At 56.1% G+C, this 9,063-nt stretch overlaps 1 protein-coding gene across 2 annotated transcripts in view; it reads right to left on the bottom strand.

The window, feature by feature from the left end:
• Alpl (alkaline phosphatase, biomineralization associated) overlaps positions 1 to 9,063 on the bottom strand; it is a 56,504-nt gene that overhangs the window by 4,119 nt on the left and 43,322 nt on the right. For both annotated transcript variants that reach the window (XM_026782387.1, XM_013348327.2), the window contains exons 4-9: positions 8,585 to 8,700; positions 7,508 to 7,682; positions 6,748 to 6,923; positions 3,761 to 3,904; positions 2,018 to 2,087; positions 901 to 1,035 (exon numbers count right to left, since the gene is read on the bottom strand). In XM_026782387.1, coding sequence (XP_026638188.1) covers positions 901 to 1,035; positions 2,018 to 2,087; positions 3,761 to 3,904; positions 6,748 to 6,923; positions 7,508 to 7,682; positions 8,585 to 8,700 — 816 coding nt within the window. The remainder of the gene's footprint in view (positions 1 to 900; positions 1,036 to 2,017; positions 2,088 to 3,760; positions 3,905 to 6,747; positions 6,924 to 7,507; positions 7,683 to 8,584; positions 8,701 to 9,063) is intronic.

Here is a 9,063-nt window from a genome sequence, read left to right as displayed (position 1 = left end):
GTCCTCAAGAACTGGAGTTACAAGGAGTTAGCTGTGAGCAGCCTGGTATTGGTGGTAGGAACCAAATTTGCTGGGAGAGCAGCTAACACTCTTAACTGCTGAACCATCTCCCCAGCCTTAAGATGTACTTTTATTCTTCTCTCTTTCTCTGTGTAGGAAGTGCCTGTGAAGGCCAGAAGAGGGTGTTGAATCCCTTAGAGCTGGCAATACAAGTGGTTGTGATCAGCCTAATGTGGGCGCTGGGAGCTGCTCTTAATTGCTGAGCCATATCTCCAGCCCCTCCGCCTCCATTTTTGAGACAGGATCTTTCCGTGAACCTGAAGGTGAACCTGACTGGCCCTTGGCTGGCCCTACTGGTCACCACCCCTTCAGGACCGTGTTTCCCGGTGCTCATCACCAGGCCTGACTTTCTCGCTTGTTCTGGGATCTGAACTCAGGTCCTCATGCTTGCGTGGCAGGCTCTTCACTGACTGGATCATCTACCCCAAGTCCTTGCTTTACATTTCTGAACACAACGGAGCTGAGTCTCCGCTCTAGGACAGGGGACAAGCTTTGGCCTCATTTTACAGACATGGTTAGCAAAGGCCCCGCAGCCATGGTAGCATGAGGGCAAGAACCCAAGCATCATCTCCCTGACCCCTGGCAGCCACAGAGCAGGTGGAACTGGTTTTGCACAGGTGGTGTTTAGCGGCTGGGTGGCCCTCCGCAGCCAGGTCTCAGATTGGGCTGACAGAGAGGCAGTTCCCCATCCTCTGACCTTCCAGTCTTCCCTGGGAGCATCCTCTCCTACGAGGGAGTTCTCTCTTCACCCCCAGATTGGCGGTTCTCTTTGAAAGCTGTACCATCCCTCTGCCTAACCCGAGTCATGTTTCTGGAAGGTTCTTCTCCATCAGGCCCTACCTTCCACCAGCAGGAAGAAGCCTTTGGGATTCTTCATCAGGATGTTGAGGGCCACCTCCACCATCTCAGAGAGCGAAGGGTCAGTCAGGTTGTTTCTGTTCAACTCATACTGCATGTCCCCGGGTTCAAAGAGACCTGTGGGCGTAGGCAAGAGTGTGGGTGCCAAGAGTCTTGAGTCTGCAGGGAGGACCTCAAGAAACCTGGGGTGTCACAGAGGATACAAAATCCCTATGCTCAGCTTGGGGCAAATGTCGGAGAGAGGGATCTTACTGGAAGGCTCTGTGGATCCAGAAGGGGACTCAGTTTTCATTATCCTCAGCCCGCCGCTCTGGGGGCACAGGGCCTACAGCCCACCTCACCAGGGGCACACCCACCTCACCAGGGGCACAGGTAGGTGTGTTTATGGCCCACCTCACCAAGGAGGAGACAGAGGCTCTGAGGGGCCCAGCAACTTGCTATTTTCAGCAGGTGAAAGGGCAGACCTGCAACTCAAACCCAAGAAGACATGGCACCCCGTCTCTCGGGCCATGGACTCTGGCAGGGGCTTGGCCTGTGCATTTTTATAGATGAGGTTGGAGGGCACATAGGCCTGTGCGGTAAAGCGGCAGAAACTTCGGGGTCATTGTGTCTTCTGCTCACTGTCCCCGGTTGACTCCCATATGAGAGCCATCCCTCACCCTGTCACTGTGCGCCAGCTGAGCCCAGCACACCCTCTATGCCACTCCATCTCGAGCATCTTGGAAGCAAGAGCTGACCTTCAAGATGGTGTGAGCCACCAGCCTCCTGCAGCTCAGACCCTGTGTCCCTCCTGCTGGCAAGCTGGCCTCTGTGCCAATCAGCCTCTGAAGTGCCCACACCCTTTGCTGGTCCCTACTCTCTAGGGAACAGTGGTCACCCTGAGGACTGGCAGAGGCTGCCTGGCTGGCTCTGCCCTGGCTGTGCCGTGCATGCTTCCCCTCTCTGATCTTGGGTTCTTATGCCAACTGGGGCTCATCTCTTCCAACAGCTTAACTCTACAAACAAAAACCTCCTTTCCTCCCTGCATCCTGGAAAGGCCCTGCAACAGGGGGCTGCCTCTTTCAGCCCTAGTCATGGGGTCCCCGCCTTCTCTACTTACCTAAGAGGTAGTCCACCATGGAGGGGTTGAGGGCCAGCAGCTCAGTGCGGTTCCAGACATAGTGGGAGTGCTGGGGGTGGGAAGAGCTGTGTCAGTGCAGGCTGGGAAATCTGGGGACAGCCCCAACTGGCTTCGGAGTCAGGGTATTCAGTTCCCCTTCATCATTTAACATCCTGCCTTGGGAGCCTACCATCTCAGTACTCAAAAACTGACAGACACATGGGCATTATCGTGTACAACCCAGGTAGACAAGGATCCTGGGGGCTAGACCAGGCAGGGCTTCCTGGTGGAGGTGACAGTTTCTGGGGGTCCTGAAGCAAAGTAGAGACCGATCCATCTGGGACCAGGGAGCTGTTTGTCCCATAAGGGTGTCAATGGGCAAAGGTGAGATGTGTAGGTCACAGGGACCTTGGATGCCTACAGAAGGGAATAAGTGGTATTTGGGGGGCTCTCCAGGAAGGAGTGAAGTTCACTGGCTGTGCCTTGGGAATTCCATCCCTCCCCCACAGCACAGGAACACAGGGAGACTCTGCCTGGATTATCCAGGGCCCAGGACTGTGAGGAATTTGCTGTCTTCAAGACAGCCCTCTTGCCTTCTCTGGGCAGCTGCCTTAGGAGCAGTTTTATTGTTTTGTTTTGTTTTCCCAATCCTCTAGGTTGCTCTCTGGGAGTGGCGGAAAGGACATAAGAAAGGACTTGGGTCCCCAGTGCCCTGCCGCGTCAGGCAATCCTCACAGCAGCCTCAAGACTGTCCCCCATTTTACAGACTGAGACACACAAACATCAGGGGCACTGAGAATGACTTCTAGGCCTTTCTATTGACGCCCAGAATCTGGGATCCAACAGGGACTTATCGGGCACAGCTCATGGCCATAGTATGAGCCCCTCCCCATGCCAGGAGTCCAGATAGAGTCCTGGGACAATTAGAAGGGCTTGCTGGCCCTGATTATGGACACTGAGGCAAAGAGGCCGGTGTTTCTTTGGTTTGCCTGTCCAAGCTGGCCCAAGAGGGGAAAGAGAACAGTCAGTCGCTCCCACACCCTGTACCCATGCATGGGGCTGTCCCCAGCCTTGTCCCAACCATACTCTTAGCTCAACCTCATCCCACCAAGCCTCCCCAGGGACTGCCTTGGAACCCTGAGAAACCCAACCCCAGAGTGACATCAAAGCGGCTGCCAGGCTGCTCCCCACTGTCTTCAGCTCTGACCACAGTCATTTCCAGACCCAGCTGCCCCGGCTGGCCCACTGTTGCAGATTTAAAGGGCCAGAGGCCTCTTGGAGGAATCAGAGCCTGACCTGACCTTGCTGCAGCCTCCGTCCCAGCCCATCCATGCCCTGGCCCCGGGGATGCATTCTGAGGGCTTTACACCTCAGCTGTGTCTCTGTCATCTGCCCCGCACTGCCTCCCCGTGCCCTCTCAATTGTCCAGGGCTTCTGTGGTAACCCCTCTGCATGCCTGATGATCCCAACTTCCTGCCAGCCAGACACAGGACACTCCCTCTGTTCTGGTGCCTCTGTAGGTGCCCCCTCTGCCTGGGGTCCATCCAGGTGACTCCCTAACCCTGTCACTACCCCCCTTGGTGCCCACCCTGCAGGGGGCACGAGTGTCGGTCATAGGTCTGTAAGGGGTAGAATGAACAAAGGTAGAAGCAGGACCCTCACTGGAAGAGAACATTTGAGGCACAGGTGGGGGTCCCATGGCCCAAGGTCCCATAGCTGACCCCACCTGCGGCCGTCAGCTACCTTGTGTCTGGGTTTGAAGCTCTTCCAAATGCTGATGAGGTCCAGGCCGTCCAGCCTTGTGCCCCTGGCCTTTTCATCTAGTTCATACTCCACATCGGTTCTGTTCTTCGGGTACATGTACTTCCGGCCGCCCCCCATGATCACCTGAAGGACACATGAGTTATCACACCCAGGGTTCTAAATTGTTCAGAAGCCCCTGGCGTCCCAGCCTGGAAAGCAGCCATCAGAGTCTGGGTGGAGGTGTGGATGCTCGCCCAGCCGGTTAAGTCCTGGGCCCGTGTTCTCTCAGCCCCTACTTGTTCAGATTGGAGAAATGAAATCACTGATCTAGCAGAACTGTGGTTTGGGGCTTCTGGGTGGAATATTAGTGTTCCTAAATGCCTACTCCACCAGGCTAACACCCCCTGTGGAGGAAAACCCATTTACTGTGTGCCAGGCCCTGAGCCACTGAAATAGAGTAACTCATTCAATCTCCTACCCAAGCTGCAAGGGAAGCGGTCAGCATTTTCTCAATACAGACATGAGCACAGAGATGTGATCTTGCCCCTCAGCCACACAGTGGTGCATGACTCAGATAAGATTCAAACCCAGAACCCAGTGTTTCTCTACCAGAAGCCCCCAGTGGCCCTGCTGTATGCACGGAGCCAAGGAAGGGGCCTTCAGGAGTCTCTTCTCTCACAGTGAGTGGCTTCGGGCAGGGAGGTCTCAGGGCAGCCCAGCTGGGAACCAGCCCACTGCCTGGGCAAACACGGGCCAGCCTCAAGTCTGTGTAGTCACCGCCAGGCTAATTTTATCCACTGTGGCTGGGATGCGCGGGCAGACGGACGCGGGGTTGTTTGTTTTCCTAGGGAATCCATGTTTGAAGTCCTAACTATTTTTAAAGTAGAGGCCAAGAACATAACAGCCACAGCCCATGGTGACCGCCATACCGTGTCCTCCTGTCACCGTGGGCGACAGCCCAAGTTGCTGCCCCTGGCTGACACCTGAGATCCACTGTCCCCAGATGGGGCAAAGTTCTCCCTCTACCTTCAATTCTATTTCCCAGGGTTCTATGGGGTAAGGAGAGGGTTGGGCGTCTGAGCAGGCAGTAGATGTGGGGAAGGCACCCCTGGGGTAGCCATGGGCACCCAGAAAGGCCAAGGACACTGAAGTAAAAACCCAACTCTACTGTTTGTTAACCAAGGACCTGTGTTTTTTTGACCTTGCAGGGCCTCAGTTTCCCAGTCTATAAAATGGGAATGGCTGTTCAGAGAAGATCCCGCCAAGGAAGATCCGCTCCCAAGGAGGCCAGGTCTTCCCCTCACCGTGTGGTGAGGAGCCTGGACAGTGCAGACTGGGATGGGGAAGAAAGGACTCCAGGTCGCTGGCGCCTTCTGTTACCACAGAACCTGACCCCTTGGCATTTTCAGAGTGGAACTAAATCCCCCAATCTTCCTGCCCGGAGCACGAGGTTCCCAGCCCAGTGGAGACTTCACACGGTCTCATTAAGCTTCCCAAATAACAGGCTCACTCTTCGCCTTTGGGGTTTGGGTTTGTGTGTGTGTCTCTCTCTCTTTAAAGCTCGAGATATTTATTTTCAGAGTGGACACCAGGATTTTCATTTCATGGACGGTCTGGAGGGCTTTTGGGGTAGTGGTGGTGACAGAGGGGCAAATGGGGGGGACTGGAAGAGGAGAGTAAAGGCAGAGGGGGGGTCTTAAGGGCTCCCCTTCTGACTCCTTGGCTCATGCCCTCATGGCTCTAAGAGACCCCAGCTCCCCTCACTGCCTGCGAATCATCTCTTTCTAAAGTGCCTCGCCCTGCCTCAGCAACTCCTGCCCGAGCTGGCTAGAGTTACTGTAATTACCCCTGGGACCAGTGTGCTCACATATGACCTCATTCTGGCCTCCCGCAGCGCAGCCTGGGAGCCAGCAGGTGGGAAATGGGAGGGCAAAGGAGGGGGAGTGCGGCCTGGCAGGTGGAGATAAAGCCAGGTGGGTGGCTACGTCCCAAGTGGCTCTTTCCTAAGGGAAGGCAACAGGACCACTGGCCCTGAAGGCAGTGGAAAGAGAGCTGGGGGCATGAGAGACTGAGGAGGGCTGGGAGAGAGGGCACCTGAATCTCAGGGCTTTCCCTGAGCCTCACTGAGCCCATATGTCAGGCTCAATGGGTCTAAGTCATTGTCAGCCCTCACAGGAGAAAAAGAACAACCCAGAAACTCTCCCCAAGAGCTGAGGCCTGCGTGTAAGAACCTGTTTGGGCGTTAAAATGTGTACATCAAGGACAGCTGGCTTACATGTAAGGGCTGCCACTTGAGCCCTCACGGGGCAGGCTCTGCACCAAACTCAACTGGGATTTTCTTACTTAGTTCTTGCAGTGAGCTGCCAGAGCAGGTCCAGATGGCAGAAGGGTTGCACGAGGGGACGTTCAGGGGTTAAGTAACGGCACAAGGTCATACAAACTAGCCAAAAGCGGAGCGAGACTGGGAAAGGCGTGGCGTGCTCTGGATGTTTCCTGGGCATGTCAGCTCTGTGTGCAGGCAGGTGCCACTCTGTGCAGTGTGACTATGTAGGGCAGACGATCCACTAAGACCACATTGTATGTCGGTGCATACTGTGGGGAGTGTCATTGTGTATTGTGTGTATGGGGGAGGTGTTAGTGCATATTGTGTGTGTGTGTGTGTGTGTGTGCGCGCGCGTGCGTGCTTGATGTCAGTGCACGTAGGAGAGGTATCGGTGCATACTGGGGATAGGGTGCAGCATCAGACTCCAATTCATGGAATAATCCCTAGGTACTTGGTTCTCGGGGTGTGGCAGCCACATGAGGGTTCGCCTCACAGCCCCACCGCAGAGAAATCTTACAGTGGCTGCCTGCTCCCACCACAAATCCCCTAATGGTCTGAGAGCTCTCCCAGGTGTATGGAGAACCCAGGCCTTTCCCAGGTCAGCCTCCCCCAGCACCCCACTGTCCCCCGCCCTGTCATAGCCATGCCTGGTGCTCGCACTCACATCGATGTCCCGGATGTTGTGCATCAGCTGATAGGCGATGTCCTTGCAGCCCTGGCTCAGAGCCTCCGGTGGCATCTCGTTATCCGAGTACCAGTCCCGATCAGCTGAGTGCGCATAGGCTGCACTGGGGGTGGCGTGGTTTACCCGCGTGGTGGTCACGATGCCCACAGACTTCCCTGAGGTGTGGGACAGGAGAGGTGAGCACACCTTGTAGATGAGGGATGCCCTTTAGATTGTTACCTCCCCTTCCTGCCGTAGACTGCCTCCCATCAGTTCCTCTGGCTGCCTGGGCGTCAGTTTCCCTAATTTGCCTGAAGGCAGATGCAGCTGAACACCCTTCCCTGTACCTGAGGCAGGCTGAGGTCCTCTCCTCCATGCGTGACTTGTGAAGCCCATGCCTACAGGCAGCCCTAGGCAGCCCCAAAGGGACCTCAGGTGGAGAGAGAAGGGCTCTGTCACCCTGCCTTCCAAGTCCCTGGGGCAGAAGGAAGGCGTAGTCACCCTGAACTGCTGCGGGCTGGCCCTAGCTTGGTGCTCTGACCTCCACTCAAAATTGGGGGGGTTCCATTGCTATGCCCGCTCTGTAGCGAATTACCCAGACCCAGGCCTTCCATGCAGGCTCCTCAGCTCAGGAGGGGCTTCCCTGGCTCCTCTGCACAGGGGAACAAGAGGCTCTGGAGAACCTGCCTCCACCCTCGCATGCATGGACGGGGAGGCTAAGACCCAGACAGTCACAGAACCTCTGCCTGGGATGGCTCACCGGCATCCTTGGCCCAGCGCAGGATGGAGGTGACCTCGTTCCCCTGAGTGGTGTTGCACCGCGTACGCTCAGTGGCCGCGCTCACTCCCACAGTGCCCTCATTGGCCTTCACACCACACAGGTAGGCAGTGGCGGTGCCCGCGCTGTCGGGGACCTGAGCGTTGGTGTTGTATGTCTGCAGGTGGGAGGGAGAGTCAGGGAATGGGCGTCCAGCATGGCCACCCCATCCCCATTTCCATCAGGGGAACAGGGTGTGAGGGCTGCTGCCGCTCATTGAGGTCCCCCAGAACCAGAAGGTCACCTGACTGAGCTGCCTGCTTCCCATGCCTTGGCAGAACTCAGGGTCTCCCTCCAAGCCTGGGTCTGTGGAACCAGCACAGGGCAGGGAGCAGGTGGGTCAGAATGTCCCACCTGAGGGGAGGGGACACTGGGTCTGAGAGACCAACCTGGCTTCTCTGTTGCCCCTGCAAATGGTCACCACTGTGTCCAGACTTCCCAAGGAGATCCTATAGACCTACCTTCCTGGCTCCCATGAGCTTGAGAGCTCCCTGGAGGTCCAGAAACTACAGTCCCCCCTCTTTCCCTAGAAGAAGCTGAGGCCTGACTCTGGGTGGCTAGGGGGTGCTTGTTATATACCCCGTCAACCTCTTTCTCCCAAGAACCACAGCTGCCCACAGCATGCAGGGTACCGAATGGTTCACGCGGATAATCTAACCTGGGAGTTGTGAACTAGGCTGACTCTGCTTACAGAAAACAGTCACAATCAATCATGGGTATAGGGGTCAGGACAGTGGCAACTGTCAGTGGAGGAAGGAACAAGGACAAGACACAGCTCAGGGGACAGCAGGTGTTAGTTACTCAGACACAAGCAGCTCGGGACAGATTCAAACTGGACCACACTCACTTTTACCTGAGTGTGTTACACACCAACAATAGGCTCTGGATCAATGAGCTAAAAGCCTCCCAAAACCTTGGGAATGGCTGCTTTTGTCCGGGGGTCACGATGGGACCACAGGACCCAGGAGGTCTGAAAGCTTTGCAGCCCACCATGCGGAGGGCGGAACTGAGACAGCTCACCTTGGAGAGAGCCACAAAGGGGAACTTGTCCATCTCCAGCCGTGTTTCCTCCCCAGAGTTATGGTGTAGCTGGCCCTTAAGGATGCGGGCAGCTGTCACTGTGGAGACGCCCATCCCTGTGTGGGGACAGACAGCTCAGACTCTCAGGCCTTCCACACAACCTTCCCAGGCACCCAGAGCTCTCTAGTTCAGTGACAAGACAGCCAAGGAGAGTGGGCAGCAGACAGAAGGGCAAGGCTCTGTAAATGTCTGTCTGTCCCTTTCTCCTAAATCTATGCCCCAGAACCCTCGGCCACATGGCCCTGTCACTTCCTAGCAGAAGTCATTTTTTCCAGCCAAACATCGCCTCAGGCTCCAATGACCTAGCCTCAATGCCCCTAATTTGACTGCTCCCAGCCCCTCAATTCCCAAGGTCACTCTCCTCAACTCCACTAATCCCGGGGTCACTGTCCCCAGCCCCACCATTCCCAGGGTCACTG

The sequence above is a fragment of the Microtus ochrogaster genome, chromosome 10 (genome assembly GCF_000317375.1).
Source record: "Microtus ochrogaster isolate Prairie Vole_2 chromosome 10, MicOch1.0, whole genome shotgun sequence".
NCBI lineage: Eukaryota > Metazoa > Chordata > Mammalia > Rodentia > Cricetidae > Microtus > Microtus ochrogaster.
Note: the sequence above shows the minus strand (reverse complement) of the source record. Positions and strands in the feature narration are given on the sequence as shown.